This window comes from Anabas testudineus, chromosome 21 (genome assembly GCF_900324465.2).
Source record: "Anabas testudineus chromosome 21, fAnaTes1.2, whole genome shotgun sequence".
NCBI lineage: Eukaryota > Metazoa > Chordata > Actinopteri > Anabantiformes > Anabantidae > Anabas > Anabas testudineus.
In genome coordinates, this window is record NC_046629.1 from 8,641,182 (window position 1) to 8,665,174 (window position 23,993).

The 23,993-nt window shown below is 44.5% G+C and overlaps 1 protein-coding gene across 1 annotated transcript in view; it reads left to right on the plus strand.

Moving 5' to 3' along the window:
• The window catches only part of si:dkey-100n23.5 (cyclic AMP receptor-like protein A), a 44,884-nt gene that overhangs the window by 17,727 nt on the left and 3,164 nt on the right, over positions 1 to 23,993 (plus strand). The window contains exons 10-12 of the mRNA XM_026376608.1: positions 2,207 to 2,254; positions 7,341 to 7,423; positions 17,987 to 18,134. Of these exons, the coding sequence (XP_026232393.1) occupies positions 2,207 to 2,254; positions 7,341 to 7,423; positions 17,987 to 18,134 (279 nt within the window). The remainder of the gene's footprint in view (positions 1 to 2,206; positions 2,255 to 7,340; positions 7,424 to 17,986; positions 18,135 to 23,993) is intronic.

Genomic DNA, 23,993 nt, shown 5'->3' on the forward strand with positions numbered 1-23,993 from the left:
AAACCATAAGTCTTCCGTGTGTCATACATGTGTGATGGGCACATTTTTCTAGCACTTTGCTTAGGTAATCAGTGGGTTAACATGCTAGATCTCTTCTCTGTAGTGGTTTGTATTTGTGTGTTGTTTTCTGTTGTCATCGTGCAGTAGAAGCCCAGAGGCAGCATTCCACACAGTTCACATAGCTGTCATTCCCCCGACCTGATGACACCACACGCTGTGGCTGCACTACCAGTGTAGGAGCACATGCAGACGTGCAGTATGTGTATGACTATCTGAAGTGATTCATGAGAAGGAGACTAAGGAAGAATCAGGCTGAAGCCAGAACAGACTCGTATTGCAGTGCCATCGTGAATGTTGACATTCTTTGTTCGGCCGTGAGACATGGCACCGTGAGACCGATTTTGTAGATAGCCAGGTGGAAGACAGACAACATCAGAGACAGACAGCAGGTAGCTGAAAAGAAGGGGAAGAGACTGCACAGCTCTTTATCATGCATTTGATAAAGAGAATGAATGAACGTAGCTAGTTTTCAACCTGCATCTCATAATTCATTCAGCTCACAGTATTCAGCTGTCTCTCCCTCCGTCTCTTGTCTCACTGTATCTGTTTTCCACCTTTCTCATTTTCCGTCCTCCTCTCCACCTTTCCACATCCATCTATCTGTCTGTCTCCTCCTCTAATTTTCCGATATGTTCTCTTTTCCTTTCTCCCTCCATGTCTCTCCCCCTCTCTCCCCTTCACTCTGCCGTTTTGCTTTCTCTATCATATTTATGAAGAGCTCAAGCCTTATCTCTTTTCAGCTGCAGGCTGTCTCACTTGAAAGAATTTCAAAAGCTTTGAAAGCAGGGTAGGTAACAACTCAGTGGAGAAAGGGATAAAGAAGAAGAAGCTGGGAGACGGGATGTTAGCTGGACAGAGAAGTTTCTTCACTTTCCATAGTCCGATGGGGGGCTCGTGTGGAATTGTGGCTGAAAATGACTCCGTAGAGCATTAGTTTACCAAGTTCACATTATTTACACCTGGATTACACCTGGAAAGCAAGGAATAAATCCTCAGTGACTGTGTGAGCTTGTACTAACCAGAGGGATTTGAAAGCTAATGAGTCATTTTCAGGACAGACAGGGAGGTCTGAGAGTGTGTTGGTGTGTTTGCTTTACTGATGCGGTTTGTACATGCCCACTCCCTCCCTCTTAAGCCTCACGCCTCAGCACTTAACTAACTGAATTGCTCACCTTTCTGTGGCGTGGCAAAAGCAAGATTGCAACAAAGACCGCACACTGGAGACCCGGGCAAAACCTAACGATATAGCCACTTATTATCAGTGTTTGTTGATTTTAATGGATGGTGGTGCTCAGGTGGTTGGGAAAAGGCTGGAGATTTAGCCTTTTTTTTTTCTTGCACTGCACAAACACACCATGGCCACACATAGATTTACAATGACAATCACTTCATCGCACAGAAACCATGGCAACGCTGAGTTAATAAATAGCAGAACAGAAGAACCGTTAGTGCATGTCGTTCATGCTGCCTTATTGTGTGTGCACATGAATCTCACACAGGGCCTCCAGAGATTTGTCTCTGATGTCTTGGGTTACATAAACCTTCCGGCTTCCTACAGCCCCCCATCCAACTATTATAAATCCCAGTCTTATAAATCCCGGTCTTGCGCTTGGTTTCGGAGTGCATGTATTCTCCTGCGCTTGTCTGTTGACATTTTCCCTGCATTCCCCCGAGAGTGGAGACAGAGGAAGAGCGAAAAGTATTCCCACGTTGTCTCTGGAGAGCTCAGATCTCCTATGTTTGCTCCACTTTTTGCTTTTTCTTTAACACTTCTTCAAAAAGATTTCTACCCTTTCTGTCTCTACCTGTTGCCTTTCCCCCTTCTTCCTCGTGCCATATTGTGTGCATTGAAGCTGATCAGTTCCTTCTTTTCTTTTCTGGGAGACGCCTGAAGCTGTTTAAGTGCTCCCCTCTGCCTCTGAGCTCTGCACTCTGCTGTGAATTAGCCAGTTTTGCACGGATTGGCGAGAAGGTGTAGGAGTTTTGTGCATTAGTCAGTGTGATATTTGTTCCAGCTTGTCACTGCAGATGCTGAACTCTAAACCTAAGGTTACTCCTGTCTTGAAATGATCTAATCACTGTTGTTGCTTGTTGTTTTGTCTTTTATTCTGACCTTTTCTTTTCATTTTGTGTGTTTTCTGAGCAGATGCAGTCATGGTTGGGAACCTTCAACCCAGAGAGGGAGAGAAGAAAGGTAACGGCCTGTCTGACCATCATATTTCTCAGCACACACACACACACATACAGACATAGATGGAGCGTGAGGATTAGAGTGTGTGCAGGATTAGCTCTTGCGGTCACACTGGGTAGGTGTCAAACGCAGCAGGGAGCAATTTGACCTCTTGACTCTCCGTGCGTGCGTGTGTGTTTGTGTGTGTGTGTGTGTGTGTGTGTGTGTGTGTGTGTGTGTGTGTACACGTGTATAAATGGTGATAAATCTGGAAGCTGCAGTGCCTCTCTGATCTGATCGGACCTCATTGAATTGGTATGGAACAAAAGAATAAATAGGCTAAATAATATTCAAGCCAGCACAGATTGAGAAATGGCTTTTAAGGAGCAGAGAAACAGAAGACAGGGGAATAAGAAAAATTGGGGAAAACTGCTTCTTGTGGGAAATGTGATGTCTTTTTTACTTAGCATAAAATGACACGCCACTGATTTTACATGCAGGGATTGGGTTATGTTTGCACAGAACTACTTCATAAGTCCGATTGTCATGTTATAGTTGTTCTGAAATAGACACACTTGAAACCAGAGTGAAATGCCTGCCTTTATACAGAGACAGAGGTACCGTATTGTTTCAATTTGTGGATACCATCTTCAGACAATCTCTTCTGGAAAGCATTCATAGTGTTGCACTTTGTTGTTTACATGAAAATTTAAATAGTTGTATAATAATTCAAGAAAGAAGGCCATAGAGTAAAGTACAGCGACTGGCTCCTTTCACACATTCATGCAGGTGGCCTGCGGCCGGCCATGATTAGACTATAATCCAACATTCATACCCACATCATTAGAACATCCCTACCTCTTCCTTGGGGTGTCGAAAAGGTCAGATACAGACTTCCCCTTATCTAGTGTCAGAAATGTGGTGGGAGGTTTCTGGCACTTTCTGACTGCCTGAATTGTGATTTAGACAGAGTATTAGTCCTGGTAAAGGTAAATGGTAAGGGAAGTGCTATGCAGCTTCTCCAAACAGTTGTATAATGTTGTCTCAGACTATGTCAGCTCTCAAAAGTCTGAGAAAATAACCCTAATGACATCATCAGGGTTTGGCCTATTGGCGTAAGCTTGGAGTCAACAGATTACACCACAGATGAAAGTTTGCATTATAAACAAGTTAAAAGATTTTTGAAGCTTCAAAAATACTGGAGAATAAAAGTCAGGATTCTCTATTTAAAACATTCTCTTTGAGCTATGTCTCGACAGTCCCTAATTGTATCGAAGTGCAAGACTAAATTGCTGGAGTACCCCTTTAATAGGTTTCTTAGAAAACGCTGGGTTTACACTTCACGTTCTGAGAAGTGTTTCTTCTCTTGGACTTAAAGTTTTTCTGAATGTAATTTCAACTGGGCTCTTGGCCACAGACATTTAAGTGTCCTCCAGCAAGACTCTAAACCCTTAGCTGCCCACATCAAGCATTGCTGTTGAGGCACCAGATCATTAAAATGTAAATCTTAAATGTAAATTCAACGTAACCAGCGCACTCAGCGCGATAGTCAATATTGCAGTGCTATTGAAAAGTTAGCAGCAAACTGTCCTGCTTTTTGTCAGCCCCCACCCTCCAACTCTTCTGTTCTGCTGTTACACCTCCACCCACAGGGTGAGGTGTGGAGGGCAGGTAAGGGTAAAGGTTATGTAGATGCTGCCCCTAAGTGGCAGATGTAATTACTGCACACTGAACTGGCACAACCTTCATCAGTGATGTGGGTGTGCATGAAAGTGTGGCAGAAACACACACACACGCTGTTCATGTGGGCTAATTGCTATGTGTAGCACAGAGTGTAAATAAGTCAGCAGTGGTTTTTATCACACTTTTTGTTTCCTTGTATTTCTTTTTCCTAGTCGCTCTCCCCATTTCCATGTGTTTTTCACTCTGCCTTCCACTTTGCACTCTCTCTTTCTCTCTTTTTTTCCACCCTCATTCTGTCTTTTTCTCACTCGCTCCCTCTCTCTCCTCTCCCGATCCGTCTCTCTCGCTCACTCTTGTACTCATACCCAGCATGAATAAAGCAGCAAGCCAGGTTCATGGACATGAATATTTATGAGAGTTTATGCACGCGCTGTGATGCTTTAAAACAACAACAACAGCCTCCCTGATTGTGCTTGCCAAGCCAGCGAGCACTAGTTTGTGTGTGTGCGCGCGCGTGTGTGTGTTAGTGTGTGTGTAGCAGCAGGTGTAAACTAGAAAAAGTGATTCCTGCTGGGTGTCTGAAGACCGCTGGCTCTGGTGATTTCCATTCACTTCGTCAAATCTCCCTCCTTCTGCGCCTCACATGTTCCCTGTTACTGTCACACATGCATGCAGACACATTCATTTCTCATGTTTTGTGCTGACACTTGTAGTTTCCTTCGTCCTCTATTCTTGATCTCTCTCTCTCTCTCTGACTCAGTCTCAGCCTGGCACCATTCCCTGTCCCCTCTATCAGTGTGTATCTGTGTGTGTATCTGGCTGGAGCGATGACGTACACTCAACTAGTGTTGGCAGTTATCAGGGCCATCAGTCACATGGTTGTGACCCATCTGTGTGCGTCTTGAGTGATTTGTTCGTGGCCGTGCATTAGAAACACGAGCACCACAAGGTCCTGCAGTAGCACAGGTCAGTGAGAGGCTATTCAGAAGAAGGTGTTCAGTCCGTCAGGCTGCACACACACACACACACACACACCTTTTAACACATTTGCACACACAGCAGCTGAGTCCCATCGGGTAGCAACAAAGCTGGCGGAGCAAACAGCGAGCTGCTTGTTCGTTATCTTCCCTGGGTGTTTGTTTACTGATCCACACAAGCTTTACCTTGAGTCGCAATGCGATGTCTCTACTTGTGTGTCTGTATACACGTGTGGCCACATGCACGACCTTGTATCTATTTGAGAAATATATTTGCATGCCTCTTTCCTTGATTAGCCAGCAGATTTTTTAACTTTACATGTCACCAATGTAGTGAAGAAGTTATGAGTAAACTGCAAGGACAGTTGGCTTCATCTCTCAAGAGCACTTAAGCAGGACACATGGCGTACACATCCACAACCAGACATACCTTCTTTTGTAGGGATCATCTCTAAAGCTGCTAGACAATCAGCAGTAAGACTTGCTATTGCTTCTGGCCTATGTGGATCTATGTGGATTCAAGAAAAGCAAATTAGTATTTTAAAAGTATACCACTTTTTAAAAAAGAAAATATGGTATTTTAAATGCATTCTCATCAGAAGGAATATATTGTAACAGTTTGCATGATCTTCCTCGGCAGATGCAATCTGCTTAGGTGACATTGAATTGTATAATTACACTCTAATGTGATCTTGTTCACAGTGGCTTAAAGTTTGAGGTTGAAATTTGGAAACTGACAGTTGTCAAAAAAACAGGATATAGTTAAAAGCACCTCCTGTAAAGGTTCATGCAGATGACTAACAAGCTGAAGAAATATGACGGAAGAAATGTGGACAGTGAAAATAATTTGCCAAAATACTAATGCACCCAGCAAAGTTTTAAAAATATTAATGAGCATAAACTTATAATAAAAATAATTAAGTTCTTTTAACTTATGACATTAACTTGGTGCAGTAACATTAGAAATTGTTAAAACACTCCCTAAACACGAAGGAATCCACATTTCACATCAAGAGAAAACCCCTGTGGCAGATACACATATATACAACAGCATGCGTTGATGTCCAGTACTGATGTGTCGTAGAAAAACATGTCTTTATGAAGTTTTATTAAAAGTTTTTTATCATTTTTAGTCCTTGAATTTTACTCTAGAAAGCCTATTGAAAAGTCCTTGAATTTGATGTTCAAGTGCATCTGGGAAACCAGATGCTGTTATTTTTAGACTAGGTTTTCTCTGAAATGAGTGCGAGTGAGGGCGAGTGCAGTGGGTGGTGGAGGGGATGGGTTGCTCCTGATAACCGTCTGTAATCTAGCATGCGTCATTAACATTGGGACCGCTGCGCCCGCCGCACATAATTACGGTCTCATTCCCCCTCTGCTTCCCGAGCCGAGCAGGGGCCTCTGACATGGGAGGACTGTGATTAAAAACACGAGGCACTTTAACCGCGTTCTTCCTCCTCCTCCTCCTTCTCCTTCTTTTACTCCTCCACTGTTCCACATCCTGTCTCTCGCAAACTGAAATTCCTCAAATGCCTGTCCCTGGTCCTCACCTAAATTTTATATTTTAAGCCTTTTGCCTGAAAATACACACACAGGGACTCATATCAGGACCTTCAAACTCCTGGTTTGCCATTTTCCTCTCCCCTATGAGACAGTCTTCCCAGTACACACGTAATAAAAAACACACACTTGAGATGACAATAGGCAGAGCTTGACATGGCCAGTGATGTCAGAGCTTCCCATGATAATAGAGCTTGCACGCCTTAGGGTCTTTCTGGTGAGTAATTAATTTCTAGCGTGTGGGGGTAGAAACCAGAGCTTGTGGGCCTGTCTCCTGGCTCTGTCTGTGTGTGTCTGTGTATGTGTGTGTCTGAGAGAAGGAGAGAAAGAAAGAGAGGCTTTCCGCTGGCTCGGCTACTGCGTGGAGGAGATGGGGAAGGGCGGGGGGGAGCGGCACAGCGCAGAAAATCGATCCAGGGGCCGTGCTTCTCAGCCTCTTCCGGACGCAAGAGTCCTCCTCTCCTGGGAATTAGATAACGGCTTGTAAAAGCTCTCCACTGCCAGACTCTCCCCCTCCTCGACTTTTAGCTGCTGCTGCTGCATCTATCTGTCTTCCTGCCTGCCTTTCTGCTTGTCCACCAGATATTGAATTCATCCCATTCACATTACAGTAAAGTATTGGCTTCCAGTTTAATTGGAATCCCTGTTTCTTCTCATAACGCTGTGGATATTGCGTATTATCAGCAGGTTAATATTTTATTAGGTTTTAATTGGTCTTTGTTGTTTGTCTCAGTGCACTGATCACCTAGTTAAGACGCTGCCCCTGTGTGTGTGTGTGTGTGTGTGTGTGTCTGTGTGTCTGTGAGTGTGAGAGCGATGGAGAGAGATAGAAAGACATCTGAGTAATCAGTTTCTCTACATGGGTCAGTAGTCGGTTCTCTCTCCTGCAGGTTTCCTTGGCTGAGGAGATCAAGCCGTTGAAGTGGTATCCCTCCGTTTACCTGCTGGTGTCTATCTTTCCCCTCATCAACAGGTAACACACACACACACACACACACATACACACACACCTGTATGGCACATAAACTCTGTGCTCGCTTGTTGTATTTGCATATTGGCTTCACTCTGCTGTCTTATCTCCACTCACCCCGTCACTCCCTCCCTCTCCCTCCCTCCCTGCTCTGCCTTTTGCAGCCTGCTCTCTTGCTCTCTCTTATCTGAAGTCTCACAAAGCTTTGCTCTCTCTGTAGCAGCACCAACATTCAGGTGATCAACACAGAAGATCCTGTGTGTGTGTGTGTGTCTGTATGTATGTGTGTGTCTTTGTGTTTGTGTTTATTTTTTTTAAGGTACAGTGCAAACCAAGGCTTCGTCAGCCGAGGGTTGGTGGGAGGAGGTGGGTGGTCCAGTAAATGATAACCCCTATCTGCGCTGTGCCGTTATTGCTCCATCACTCCCTTCCCTTCCCTTCCTCCCTCTCTCTCCCTTTTTCTTTCATTTACTGCCGCTCCCTCCCTCCCTCCATCCCTCCCTCCCTGCTGCACGGGTGTGATTGACAGGTCAGGGTTACTAAGTGATTAGCTGCGGCGGCTCTGCTTGTCGCCTCTGCGATGTAGGCGGAGACACAGGTCAATTACAGGGTCAACGTCTCTCAAAGGCTCCGCTCAAACACTGCCCATCCCCCAACTCACCTCCCCCTCTTGCCCTCTCCTCCTCCTCCCCCTTCACCTTTCCATGCCTTCAAATCCCCCACCCATGCCGTGGCTATCTGCTGATGAAGATGACAAACTGCATCCCGTGCTAACCCCCCAAGTGCCCTCCTCATCTTCCCCTCACCTCTTCACTTCCCCATTTCCATCCTTCCCTCCATTAATGTCACTGTCTCCTTCCTCTCTCCTTCTTTTACACTCAAAACGCCTTTGTTACAGCACCCATTTTTCTGCTCTTCCATCGCTCTGGCTCTCTGTCTTTCCCCTTCCGTGTTTTTATGTCAGCTCCCCACCTCTTCCTCCTCCACTTTTCCTATCCGCTGCCACACAAAGCCCTCTCTCTCTCTCTCTCTCTCTCTCTCTCTCTCTCTCTCTCTCACTCTTGAGCAAACACGCTCTCACTCGCTCCGCTCTGCCTTTCTCCAGAGAGCGAACGATGAGAAAACGGGAATGAATTGCTCTCTCGTCGTCGTCCTCCACCTCCTCCTCCTCCTCCCTCGTTCCCAGCGCTGGCTGTATACATCTCCGGCTCCTATTAATTTGTTAGCCTCCCCTCCCTCTCCCCCTACTCACTCACCTCCCTCCCCCCTGGCTCATAACCTCCACTGCCTCTTCCACCCCTCTTTCTCTATCTCTTCCTCCCTCCTTCCTTCCCTCCCCTCCGCTGAGTGCTCGAGTGTGTAAAGTGTTTGTCACGGTGCCGTGCCGATGTCGCTGTGCTCTACCGTGTGGAAGCAGCGCACGGCAGACAGACTTAGTGTGTGTTTTGCTGTACGTGTGAGTGTGCATGTGTGTAGGCGGGTGGTTGGCTTCGTGTCAAGGAGAATGTGCTGTCTCTGCTTGTTGCTGTGTGTGCCTGCGTGCATGTGTGCCCACTTGTTTGTTCGTCTCGACTTGAGTGTGTGCTTTTGCGCGTCTGTCTATGAGCATTCCTGTGTGTTTATGTTATGTGTGTGTGTGTGTGTGTGTGTGTGTGTGTGTGTGTGTGTGTGTGTGTGTCTGAGTGGGGGATTATTTCTATCTGAGCTCCAAAGCCTCCTAAACAAGGCTTAGAGAGACGGCCCAGGGCAGCAGCTAAAGCCGTTGGGTAGAGCTCTCTCTCTCTTTCTCTCGCTCCTTCTGCATCCCCCTCTGCCGCTCGCTCGCTCTCGCTCTCGCTCTCTCTCTCTCTATCTCTCTCTCCCTGCCATTTCTCCCTGCCCTGATCCATTGCATTAATACACAGACACTCCCACACACAAACACACTCTTGTTTTGGCCTTCATCTGCTACCACACGCACACACACACAAACGCACACACAATCACACGCCACATGCAATTTTAATCTGTTCCAAATGCACACTGGTAAATGTGTTAATTCGACACCAGCTGTTGCGAATTGAAATGGGAAAGCGCTCCTACTTTTCCTCGCCCGCACTCGCACACACATGAATGGACGAGTCATTTTACATCATTTTACCATACACATCTCTTTCTTTCTCTCTCTCTGTCCCTCTCTCCATCTCCTCCTCTCCCCTATTCACTTGCCCTCATTTGGCAACGCAAAGGTATCACCAGACACTCACACCTTCGCACTTATCTCTCCTCCTTCTCCTTCTTTCTCCCTCTCTCTGGCACTTCAGTCTCTTTCGGCTCATTGTGTGTGTGTGTGTGTGTGTGTGTGTAACCACTGCCCGGGCACGACTAGAGTTTTCACAGTCTGCTTCTCACATCGCCTCCCCTGTGTGCTTTATGGTGTGGGTGTGTGTTTGTTTACAAGGCTTGTCTAGATTCCTACTGTGCGTGCTTGTATGCCTGTTTGCATAAATAAGCCCTCTCTCTTCAGAACCTAGCTGCCGATTTCTGTGCCGTATCGTGGCTTGATGAGCAAGTGCTCCTCCTGGACAGCCTGCTTGTCTTTTATGAGGACTTTTCACATTCTTTAAAAACCCTCCTCTTTCTCCTTTTGACTACAAGTGGAGGGAAACTGGCATCCCCATTTAGTATCTTTTTTAGTTTTCATCGAGGCTTTGTCTAGAAGCACTAACCTCCCAGGCAAGGCGCAGGGAAAGTGCTAGTTGCCTTTGAGCAATCAAGGTTACGTGTCTTGCACAGAGGTACTTCTGCATGGATAGATTGGCCCTGGCGGTGGAGCTTGAACCAGTGATGAGTCTGTAACCTTGAGTTCACCCTGCCACTCCAGGAGGCAGCTTGTATCCTCCTAGTTATTCTTGGTTTCCCTCGATGCTGTGTGTGGGTTTTGCGGTGTGTATAGGCCTATACATGCTTGCAGGGAATTTTAGTATGGGCTCCCTACAGCGTCTGAGCCCCCCGCCTTTCTCTGGAGGAGATCTGATTTCCCTGCTCCAGGCAGGCAGTGAGAACAAGACAGCGTGTGCGTGCATCTGTGTGTGATTGAGTGCGTGTCTGCACTTTGTGTGTGCGTGCGCACGTGTGTGTGAGCGTACACGCACACCTGCACACGCAACCCGGGCCAGGCAGACCTTCCCCATCTCCGTTCTGCGCTTTGAAAAACGAGGGAGGAAATCTCAGAGCAGCAGTTATTATTCATCCCTCAAAGAGAACGGGGAGGTGGAGGAGAAGGAGGGAGGGAGGGATAGATGGAGGGAGGAAGAAAGAGAGAGCCAAACGGGAGGGATGAAGAAGGGGATGGGGGGATACATTAACTCTTATCTCACTGCATTCGGCTTTCTGCATCCCAGGATGCGCTCTTTCTCTCCCCCTCTGTCCCTCACTCACTCTTGCTTTCTCTTTTCTTTCTACATTCCCTTCCTTCCGTTCCTCGCCTCTACGCCTCTCAGAATATCTTGCATTCAGCGCACATGTGTGTTTGTGCCTTTGTGTGTGTAGGCTGGTGTGCGGTTGGTACTGTATCCCCTAATATCTTTTGTGGTGTATTTTGTTTACTTGAACAAGTGAACTTCTCAGATGCTGAAAGGCAGTAAGCAAGGTTCCAACTCTCATCTTTTTTTTTTTTTATTTATGTATCTCTTCACATTCAATTTGCTGTATGAGAGTGGCAGCATTGGCCTGTTTACTAAAATAAGTTTTGGACTTGATATAGCTTGCAGGTATGTGATTTTTTTTTTTTTTTTTTTAGATTCTGAGGCAAAACTCAATCATTCTCCTCCGTTTTGTGTTGCTTTGATCACCAATCTTTGCAGGAGTGATTCCCAGACTCCAGGTTTTCTCGCCTGGGCTCCAGGGGCTTGCCAGCAATCTCAGGATTAACTCAATTTGAATATATTAAATATTTTACACTGTAAGTTAGAACATAGAGGAAGCAGACTTGGACCACTTGTTTTGACATTCTCATCACTTTGATATTTCCTTTACTCTTATTGACAAACAGATCATCACCACAAATCAAATATGTCTGCGGTCTCGGATGTCACACTTCTTCAAGAGCCTGATTGCATGTGTGATAACTTAGCCACATGTGGCTGTGTGGCCTAGATAATATTCGGTAGATATATGATCGCGCGTGCTGCGTGTGCCCATGTGTGCGCCCTCGTGCTCTTGCGCCTTAAACAGTGATCGGTGTGTAACTGAAGACAGAGACCCTCCATGCAATTTGTCTCCAGTTGAGCAGCAGTGACGCTTCACTATTCATTCCCATTTAGCGAGACACAGACCTGGCCTGCACAGCTGTGTGTGTCAAGTGCAAACACACACAGGGCAGGCACCTGCACCCAGGCTGGACGCAAATACCCAGAGGCTTATTATTGCTGTTGACATATAAACACAATAATATACATGAATTTGCATGCATGTAAATGAATATGCAGGCATAAAATGCTCATATACAAACACACAGAATGCATGCCCATACACAGATGTGACAACATTGATTCATATATAAGCAATTAAAAGATATCCTATACATCCCTATAGACACATACAAGCTTGCACTCCTTTGGTTTTATACAAACTGGACATTCATGTGGTCGTATCTCCTTTAGCAAATGCTAAGGAGATACTAGATAACCTCCCTCACACACACTTAGACACATTCTCGCATTCACAGGCACATGCAAACACAAACACATACGCACACATATATGCGCTGTTCCCCCTCGTTCTGCTCTTTCAGGCATGTCTTTAAATATTCATCACTCTGGCTGCTCTGAGAGTGCCGTAAACGCTGCCTCACACTCCAGGGAATCGCTAAAGCCTACTCTATCATCTGCTCTCCCTCCTCTCTCTCTCTCTCTCGCACACACAGACACAGACACACACGCACACTTCTAGCCATAGCTAGTCACAAGGATAAACTCACGTGCACAAACACTCGAAGGCACAGCCAGTGGCATCGGTGGACACACAGACGCATGCCAGCACATGAATCAGACGCAAGGAAACACACAGATTTTGCGCGCATGCCTGTGTGTGTGTGTGTGTGTGTGTGTGTGTCTGTGTTTACTGGTTGCTCCAAGCACAGAGGGTTGCGAGGTGTTGTGTTCCAGGAAACAGGATGTCTCTTTGTGTGGGTTTTATTCTGTTGGTGAACGTTAGCCGCTTCAGTCCCCAGGGTCTGTGTGTACCTCTTTGTCTGTTAGTGTGTGTGTGTGTGTGTGTGTGTGTGTGTGTGTGTGTGTGTGTGTGTGTGTGTGTGCTCCTGTGCAGGTGCGTGTGCGTGCACTAAAATGTTTATGTGTTTGTGTTGTTTTTGCACCACATGGCTGCTGATTCCAGAGGTATTTGGTGAAATGTTCACACAGAGTTGGGGTGAAATGTGTGTGTGCTGTGCATCTGTAGGTATGTGTATAATGGGAGTCATGCCCTAAGATGCAACTTATCCTCATGTAGACCCTGTGATCATAGTAGGTTATGTTCCAGTTTTCAATTGTAGAGCACATGCACACACTCAGCAGAACATTGGCTAATGCACCAAAGTTGCAGTGATTTTGTCACACCTACAGTTTGTTAAATATCACACCTCCTTGGCCTCAGCCTACAGTCAAGGGAGCTGTGAATCGCACACCGACCTTAACCAGAGTTAAGAGGTTAAACTCCTTTTGTCAGAATTATCCCTTTTAGTGAGAGAAAAGTTTAGATTTGTTTTCGGCAGCAGCATCGTAGGCAGCACTAGGGCCTTGTTTTGGCACCGTGAAGCGTGTGATTCATCTAGAGGGGAAAAAAAAAAATAGAAAAGAAGTCAGGCAGTCAGTCTGCGAGAAGAGGAAGTGCGATTGAGGTCAGGATGGCTTCTCTGTCTGGCCACCCTCCACTCTAGGGAAGGAGTTCTCGTCCAAGCTGTTACCCTGCGTTTCACCCGCAGCTCTCAGGATGTTGAGCACAACAATTAGAGGCAGACAAAAGCTGAACCCTGATGGAGGCAGGAGGGAAATTGATGGATTGAAAGCGTTATAGACTGGCAGTGTGGGATATTGGAAGAGATTGGGAGAGGCAGCGGATGAGGGATTTAGCACGAAATCTGAAGGGTGAGAGAAAGACAGGTTCAAAGAGTGACTGACAGCAAGATAGATGGAGGGTCTGAATAAGTGAGCAAGGCTTGAGATGCTGTGCGAGTACTAATGATTGACTGCATCCTTACAGGTGGCAACAGCCGTTGACTTAAAGCGACGTACGTCTGCTTCTGTGTGTCTCTGAGCGTGAATGTGTTTTTCTTGTTGTTGACCATTTGCTCCTGAGTCGTACAGTATACACAATATCATCTCTGTTGTCCAACACCAGTCAGCCAACTGTGAGACTCGCTCGACTACGCCACGCACACAAACCCCGACAAACACACACAAGCAGCTCAGCCAGGCATCGCCCGCAGCCACGCTCTCCTTCCCACCACTGCCTCCCTCATTCATCTTTCATTAGCCCAGCTCACACAGGAGAAACAGCCTGCTCCCTCCCTCCCCTCCTCCTCCATACGCCTCCACCCGTCTCTCCATCTCTCTCCCTTCTCTCTCTATCTAACCTCCTCGCCTTTTTTTTTTCCCTGTCGTCTTATCTTGGTTTCTCTCGCACGTAATCTCTTTTGTTTGTCTCGCTCATGTCTTGCAATCTGTCTCTTTGGATATCTCTCCTCCTCCTCCTTCACTTCCTTACTCGCTGCCTCCTCTGCTTTTTAGTCTTTTCTATTCAGCCTCTCTCCTTCAGCCCTTTCCCCTCCTCCTCCTCCTCCTCCTCCTCTTCCTCCTCCTCCTTCATCACTCTCGGCCCCCGTTCCCCTTCACAGCCTCACTCTTGCACACTCTCACCTCTTTATCGTGTTCTCCTTTCCTCTTCACTCTCCCTCTCTCCTTCCTGTGCGGTGCCTTTTCTCTGACTCTCGTCTCTGCCAGCCCCCCCACCTTCCTAGCTCTCTTTCTTTCTCTCTCTCTCTCGCCTGCGCTTTCTTTCTTCCTTTCATTTTGCTCTCCGTCTCTCCCTCGATGGAGGGGAAAGGCTCTTTGCCTCTAATTGCGGCTGTTCCGTTGCCATGGCGCGTGTTGCTCAGCACTGTGAGGTGCTGTGTGTGTGTGTGTGTGTGTGTGTGTGTGTGTGTGTGTGTGTGTGTGTGTGTGTGTGTGCGTGTGTGTGTGTGCGTTTGTGTGTGATTGAGAGCGCGTGCGCCCGTGTGTGTATGTGTGGCAGGCAGATGATTGCTTGCTGCCAGCTCTCGTTTCCCGGACGCCGATCGCGTTTCTTTGCGGCAGCAGGAAAAAAAATGAGATGCCAGAAATAGCCCCCCTTCACACAGACCCACTCACTCTCACCGCTGCGCTGTCAGAGAAACACACACACACACACACACACACAAACACACATCTACTGCATTTCCTCTCCACCTGATATCCCCGATGCATATGACCTAGGTTATACTCGATGTACACACCTCTGTGCACATGTACAGGTGAGATGTGCATTTATGCACGTCTACGTGTCCGTCATCCTCTGTGTATATCTGTGTGTGTGTCTGAGTGTGTGTTTCCAACATCTCTAAGGAGGTTGTGTGGGGACTCCTGATTTATTTCACCTTTAATGGGAAGTGAAATGAATGTGAGCAGCAGCTGGTCTGGTCCTCTGAGATACAGCGGTAGGCTAACCCAGAAAACAAGCAGCGTCGCTCTGAAATGGTCCTTACTCTGACAAGCGCCAGGACACGCCACTGTACGCTCCACTAGCTGCACTGTTGGTTTTATTTTAAGCAGCATTTAGACATTTAGTTGACACCCTTACTTAGAATGACTTAAAGCAGGTAGGTTCTTGTTACAGGTTTGTCTCCAGAACTTTGGCCAACCCAACTTGTGGTTTTATTTTCTGTCACAACTTTTCAAAAGGTAGTTGGAAGGTAAATGGAGAGAGATTTATAGCAAATGAAGCCCACAACCTCACACTGCAAAAGAGGATAAGAGAGGATTATAACCAGATTTGTGGACGAATCTCTGTAATCATGTTCTGTGCTATTCACATGCAGTTCTCACTAGGTTTTTAAGGAAAAAAAAAACTAATGTGATTTCTAGTTTAAGAAGGTGCCTCTAAGATGGGCTGCATTTTTGTATGAACTGGAAACAAAACTGATATCTAAAGTCATGTCAGTATGCCTGTACAGTATGCTAAATTATTCATTCACACATAATATGTCATGTGCAGTGTACTTTTTTAATCTATCATAAATTACAGTAACAAACTACATCTAACCCAACATTCTGTAGGTCCTCGTTACCTTTGCGTGAACTAATTCCTAATGGAGGAAGTCAAGTCGATGTCGTTCCACCTCACAGTTTTAATTAAGTTAGCAACTGTGAGCTATAGTCTAATTGTGAAGGAGAAAATTACTTAAATGTTGGAGAAATTACAGTTTGACACATGGGTGCAGATGAAAAGGGCTGGTGCTGAAATAATGAGGTGTTGTGTTCGTCATGGGGTGACACTTTGGCTTCAGTAAACATGGTAAATACAAAACAACGGCGACTATCAACTGAAACGTTGCATAACTAAGAAAAATGTAACGTGAAAAAGGCCATTGGACGGAAGCGTTTTTTATATAAATGTTGATTAATTATATGCCATACATGTATCTGACTCGTTGAAATGGGCAGCCTGTTGCCTATTTAATGTGACACATCGTATTCCTCACAAGCTACTTATTCAAAGTACTTGAGGTCCTAATTCAAAAACTATTAGGTTTATAAGCTTAAGCTAAAGTGAGTAGCTTCTTATCTCACAAATGATCTTTTGAGCACAGACACCAGGTTGCAGCAAGCTTTAGCCCAACAACAGACAAGTTTAATGTTGGCCTGCTTATCAAGTTGCTCACAGAATTAACATTAATTGGCAACAGCTTGACAGACTGTTAGTGAGGAGAGCACGGCTGCAACTTCAACAAGCTGAGGTGGACAAAACAGTAAAGTTCTGTTCAGTTATTTGTTTTTTAGTAGTTTTGTTGGCTTAATTTTAGCTGATCCATTAAAATATGCCTGGGGCCAGCCTTTGAGATTGGCAGGACATCTCTAATTGCATTGTTTTACAAAACACATTTGATATACTTTATCTGTACAGTGTGAATATTTCCTCATTTACATTTGGCTGCCGTTGCCGATGTAGGATGCGATGTAGGCGTCTTATTTGTAGCTGCTTGCTTGGTGTCACTTTAACAGCGAAGGGTTGTTTATTCAGGCACATGCATGGTGTACATCCATTGATGTCACGCTGTCTGCAGCACTGTTGTGAACTGATTGAGATTCAAAACTCAACAGCAGTGCTGCTGTTCTAGATTTCACAAAAATCATTATCGTTTTGAATAACTAGAGACAAGTCTGATCTATCCAGTGATGAATGACTGTGTGCGGTAGTGTCACGATACTGCTTTTAACCACAATGACACAGTTCTTTTCTTTAAATGGTAGATTTTGTATCTTGCTTCTCTGCATGGCACAAGTAGCTTGGGGTACGCCTTTCATGACCCCGAGGCCAAACCACCAAGGCCACTTGGTTCACTCTGCAAACCCAACTCAGGAACATCACACGTGGAAAATGCTGTGAGCTGCGCGTGGTTTGATTCTCTCGCTAACAGATCAATAAAAGACATTAGCGGCAGGCTAACCCGGTGAGCAGCGCTAATACAGGGTTAATCCAGGGTTAATGGCTAAGCAGCATCATTCTCAGAAGCAGCCATTAGTTCGCAGCCACACCATACAATATCAGGTTCTCCTCCTAGTCATGCCCCGGGATCCTAGAGAGGTAGACACAGGGGCTGGTATTAAAACCAAAGGGAGATCATACTCATGAGTCAAGATGACAATTAGATATCCAGACAGATGAAACCAAATGCAAAGAAACGGGACCAATATTGGAGGGAGGATGGGCAGTGTGTCGGAAAACGTGCATGGAATGAGAAAGAAGCAGATGATGGGATGGTGAAATTGTGGTCAGGAGAAGCTGGAAACAGAAATAAGAGGAAGGGAGAGGAAGGGAGTTGAGCGCTACACTTCTCCCTGTCCTTGTAAAGTGCTGCGTGCTGTCGAAGCGGCAGCCAAGAATGTGTCAGCCCAGCCGTCTCACGCTGCCTAATGGGCTCTTAAACGCTGATATAAAGCTCACTCGCTCTTTCGCCCTCCCCTTTTCCTCTCTCTCTCTCTCTCGCTCTCTTTTTCTGCCTCTGCCGCTTGCTCTCATTACCTCTTGTTCTCACCCCTTCCCTCACTGTCACTCACTTGTCCTCTGCCTCTTTTTCTCTTTTTCTGTTGCTCTGTCTATCAACTTCTCGCTCTCTGGCTTTTTCTTTTTTTCCTGTGGCTGTCACTCCTTTCCCTCTGACTTCTCCTTCAATTACTCCGTCCTCACCTCTGAAGCGCTCTTGCAGGTTGTCTCTTTATTTACAACTTTTTTATGGATTAACTCAACACTTCAGTCTCTCTCTCTCTCTGTGTCTCTCTCTCTCACCAGGCTCCATAATGCCATCTACCCACAGGATCCATCCTTCTCCCTCACCTTGTTGCACGTCCTGTCGGCGCCACTTCATGGCTTGGCCAATGCCTTTGTCTTTGGCCTGGATAAGGATTGGTGGAGCCTACTGAGCCCTACCGGCATGCAGGTATAGCGACCAAACACAAACACATAGCCAAAATAAAAACCTGCTCCTCTAAACCAACATTCACACTAGGGTTGGGCGATATATTCATAAATATCAAATGTGCAAGAAAACCGTGACCACTGTTTTCTCCTCTTCACTGTGTCTTTGAATGTGTCTGTTCATATCAGTCTTAATGGGGCATCATCTCTTAGGAAATGTATTGCTAACTATCATGTTCCTCTACTTAATCTGAATGAGCCATCTTTATTATTATCTAGAGTTTTGATTTCAACACCGTGTCTCGTGAGATTTGTGGACTGTAATTAGCAGAAATGGTAGAGACAGACTTTCCAAATGAAGATGAGAAGTCTGACTAATAAGAGCAGGTAGACAATATAGTCACAACGTATCGCAATGAGAAATTCAGTTTCGACTTCAGAGTAAATGTTAAGTTGTTGAAGCTGACTAATATTGTGAAGAACAATTCACAGTTGTCAATTTTGTATGACAGATACAGATTCTTTAACCAGATTTCACGAACATTCTTATGAGGGGTGATTTTTAGAGAAGATTAATCAAACATCCATGTAGGCCGTAGCATTGTCAGTGTAATGTACTGTGTGTTTAATTGCATCACACAAACAATCAATCACATGTTTCCACAAAAGGAGGCCTGACCAGTACAGAAGACTACATGTCATCTCTTTAAAAACCGACAGTGAAGAATTAAAAAATGTAACTGTGGCAAAAATGCAAAAAGATGGAGCCAAAAAAATGAGTGACATGACTCCGGCAGAACCAACAAATCCGGGATTATGTGAAACCATCAACAATATCCAGATACCTTGTTAATCCACGTATGAAGAACAGGCCTCTGGAAACTGTTCATTAAGTTACAGATAGATTTCAGGCCATTCTCAAAAAGTTTTGAATTTGCTAAAGCAAATAGGAATTCATAAACAGATGGTGGCGCTAATTCTCGAGTCGATAATTTTAAATGATTGCAGATTATTTTTTGTCACAATGAAAGGATATAATTAAGAGTAAGACTGACAGTCAAACCCAGACTGACATAACCAAATGGAAAACACGATTTAAATATAGAATTCGTGTTTGGTTATTTGTATTAATTTGAGAAAGGTTACAGTCTCCTCTGCTTCACACAGATCTGATGTTTTCGTGCCACCAGGTTTCATCTCTTTAGTGAGAAAAGAAAGTGATTCGTGTACATCATAATTAATTTGCTACATCTGTTTCCATTGCACTTTGTCAAATCATACTTTACTGAGTCACTAACTTTTCCACCTCAGCAAAAACTTTTTTTCTGCAATAATTTAGTTATTAATTTAAAGAATTAGACATTTGCTCTTAGGTTACTACGTGCAAATTGAAAATGCAAATAAAAACAGGTGCATGTAAATGCACCACTTGACCTTGTAGCATTAACATCATGTCAGCGCAGGAGGAGAAGCCTCTGTGTCTGCACAAAGTGTGAAAGCAACGCTGTGGATTCTGACACATTGTGGCCACATTTGCAGCCCAGCACACAATCAATATGGTTAAACACACACAAGGGAAAAGGGTAGATTCTGAGCATAAAATACGAAGTAAGAATTAAGATGATTTCACACTCGGGGTAGACTCCTCCAACCCTTTAATTAAATTAATGCTCCTGTTCAGGAACATGCACTCAAGATGACCAACCGAAGAGCTTAGCTGAAACAAACAAACTATGTACAAATGATTACTGTCTTCACGTTTATAGTCCAATTTGTCATTAGGACCATAGTACAGAGACAGGAACAGAGCTACTTGAATTTAATCCCAATTCTCCATGTTTACCTCACATTACGAATTTACAGATTCACAAGAGAGCATGGACACAGGACAGGTCTTTACGTTCCTTAGTAAACTTTAGATAACCACCTTAACGCATAAATCTTCTCTTAGACTAGTCTAGATTCGACACACCATAATTATACCCAGCCCCATTTGAAAATCAGCGACGCACCATTTTGCAACAGCAACTGGTTCAGCTAAACTTTGCACATAGTTCACCACCCAAAAACACAGCGTTTGGACGTGAGTCAAAATGGTTGGCTGCGATCTTAATCACCAAAGGAGTTTTACGTTGTTTGCACAGTCAATCTTAGATAAATAAATACACAAGTGTCCAAAAATAACACTGTGGCTGGATTAATAAACCTGTAGATGTAAACCACAAACAGAAATATTATTAAAAGTAATAAAAGAGTGTGTTGCAGGAATAAAGCCCAGATAATAAGTAACTGATAATGAAACTGATCTAATCATACAAAAACCCAGTCTGTTATTTCCTGCATTTTTAACCTTCTTCCTAGGAAATTAGTAATTATTAATATTAGACTATTTAACTTTCCAAATTGACTTGTACCATCTGTCACAGGTGTTTACACATTGCCTATACAGAGAATAGTTGTTGGATCTGATACCAAGATCTCCTTATGTATAGAGTAAAGTGAAAAGTAATTCACTTTATTTTACATTTTTTTCAGAAACTTTGAAGAGAAGACAAGATTACCAGATATCTTTTTTTTTTTTTATTTTAGCGACAACCCCCACTGGTTGCATTTCAATAAACACCACAATCAATACAGGTCTCTACAGATTTGTCTTAATGTACAAACACTGACAGTATCTGCGGATATGACCCAGAGCTGATATTGAACCACGAGCAAAAAAAACCCTGTGGTCTTAGCCCAAGCATATACACACACAAACACACACACACACACACACACACACACATTGTCACCTCAGTATCACCAACCATGCTGATAACTGGTCATGAGCACAATGTGGAAGAGTGGAATGTGTGGTATGACCTTCAACCCAAATGTCAGTGTTGCACTGTGTCGAGTTGGGAGAGACAGACAGAGGAGTGAAATGGAATCTCAATGTGTTCGTAAATCACAGAGAAAATGCTGTTTGTGTGTGTGTGTGTGTGTGTGTGTGTGTTAGGGAGGAAGAGAGAGAAGGTGAGAAAGAAGACGAAAAGAGAGAGAGAGAGAGAGAGACGGGCGGCGTGTGTGTTCGTGCTCTATCGTGACTAACAGCCGGTTGTTATTCATCTTGGCATGCGACTCCCAGCAGCCCCCACACATCAGGTGTGAGATTGGCGGGGAAGAGGAGGGGTAAGAGAAAGAAGGAGGTGGTGATGTTGAAGGGATTGTAACAGCGTCAAAACATTCCTCTCTCAATGCAACGAATCTGCGCTTTCATACCAGACAGCAGCCCCTCCAACCACCCCTCCTTCCAAACCTGCCTCCGCTGGCTCACTCAGCGGCTCCTGCTTTCTGTCTCTGTTGTTGCTTTCCCTGTGTTTCTTCCAGAGGCATCATTCTTTTTCTGTCGTAATGCACTACTCATATGCTCATTGAAAAAGCTGTTGGTCAAAAAAAGCGCTATCAATCTCGGAGGGAAACTGCTGCAATGCTTCCTCTTCTTCATTCTAGTCTTTGAGTGGTCCCCTCCTAACAAAACAACAGCGTAAGAAATGGGGCACAAAAACAGTCCTTGTTCCTATAATTGATGGAAAATTTTGTTCACATCAGAATTGGGATTGTGTGATTCTGAATCGATTCACAGACTCCAGAAATCAAATTTACCATGTCATTGTCCGTCAAGTTATGGGTTCTCCTCGCTATGTCGCTCTAATGAAAAACCTGTGACTTATCATAAGGGGATCTCCTAAACAGGCGAATGCTGGGGCGCATTTTGGACTTAATAAATTACAATCAGTATAAAGCAGTAATAATTGTGTGTTTTGAGTTTGTCACACCGCAGGAAAATGTGATCTTAACCACTCAACCAAATGTAAATCATTAAAAATTAACTTGATGTAATCTATTTTATTTACAGAGTGATAGAAATTACTTTGCTACTGAGCCATTAACAGCTTTTTCCTGCTGCTGATGAAGCAGATGAGCAGTCAGAGCTTTATAGACAGGATTCAGAATCAGGCCGCCATCTTCCTACTTGGTTAGCTAGATACGCTGTTGAATAACAGCTGCAGAAAAACGTTGACAAGTGCAGATGATGTTGGTGTAAGTGTGGTTGAGGTATAGAAATAAATTGTCATATTTCTTAATATTAAAAAAGTTGAGGTTTACTCAGCTCAGTATGATAATCAGGCTGCTGCACCAAACAGTATTGTGGAAAAGCACGGGCTTCCCTATGTGCTACGACTGCAGCAGGGAGGGTGTTCACTGCTGTGGTTAGCTGTTAGACGGATCACAGCAGAGCTCTCCTGCTCCTGAGCGCTTTGAAGACAGTGGTAGTGACTAGTAAAAAAAGCATTGGGTTCATTGACAGACTGAAGACTCTAACATGTTTCCAAATTATTGCAGTTAACTTTTTCAAAGGAGAAAAAAGCTTCTCACTCCCACACAGTTTTCTGTTCAGTCAGACAGTGACGTTCTTTAAGACCAGTTAGCATGACTGCCTTTTATACTTCATACTGTAATTCAGCAGACTACAGGCAGGAGTGAATGGTTTGGCACACAGCACTCTGGAGTAAGATCCTAAAATAGGGCTCTTTTTTCCAACTATTGAATTGAGAATGAAATAGAAAAAAAAAACAAGAATCAGGTTCCAGCCAAATCGTGAGATTCCCAAAGGTTTGCAACCCTGTTTGATTCTGTGCTGAAATGCTTTTGACATCAGCTGAAGCTAAAGTGGGACTAAGAAGCCTCTTGTGATTACAGACCTGCTGCATTAAAACAACATAGTAACCAGGTTACTACAGGGTACGTGAACGTGTTGTCTAATTAACAGCAATAACACGACTTGTGCCAGTAACCTGGTTTTTGTGCGCATGTAAACTACTGCACTTGTGTCTCTCAACCTTGTATCTCTCACTTTATCTAGTCCTCTCTTGTTTTTTTCTCCCTTCCGCAGCTGTCTTTGACTCTTCTCCTCTCTCTCTCTCTGCCTATCTCTGTCTCTCTGTACTGTATGCGTATCTCTTCCCCTGCCTCCTCTGTTCCTTGTACCGTGGTACAGCATTTTTGGCATTTATCTCTCTTACATTATTTCTGCTGCTCTCCTTTGTGTAGAATCTCCCCTCCCACCTGTGTGCTCTCCCTCTCGCTCCCACTCTCCCTCATCCTCTCTCTCCTTCCCTGATATTGATCTGCATTCTAGCCATAAAGCTGAACCGCCTGTGGCTCTGCAACGAGCTCAGCTCTCACTTCTTCTCTTGCCTGTATGCTAGTGTGCACGCAGGTTAAAAAAAAAAACAACCTGCCTCCATTCCCATATGTCTCAGTATCACTGCAATCTTAAGACTCCGTCAACACTGTTACTCAGCGGGGTTTCAGCTAGTTACAGTAAAACCAGTCTTGCTTTTCGACCATCTACACTGATTTAAAACTGTCATATTCTCTAATGAGTTCTCTTTCACGTATTTTTCTGCTTTTATTGTCAAGCGATTTAATTAACAATCAACAGTCACTTAAATGTGTTTAATTACATGTGAACCAGACAGCAACTCCTCTGTTGCACTGGGATAATCAATCAAATCCCTGTTTTATGATCACAAGCTTGTTTGACTTAATACAACTTAATGGCAACACCTTTATTGTCTGATCGGTGGTATTGACGTATAAAACGAATCATCAAATACTTCTAAAGGCAAAGGAAGTTGCTTTGTCTCAACCAAAAGCTCCACACTAAAGGTTTTTTCCAGTCACTCTAAATGTGCATTTAGACTGTGAACAAGCATGTGTCAAAGTAGGCAGGTCCTTTCAGGTCACAGTGAGGTGATGATGCACAACCCAGGAAGGACATTTTGACTAATGAACCCACGGCTTATCTGTTGCCAAACAGTTTACAATAGTA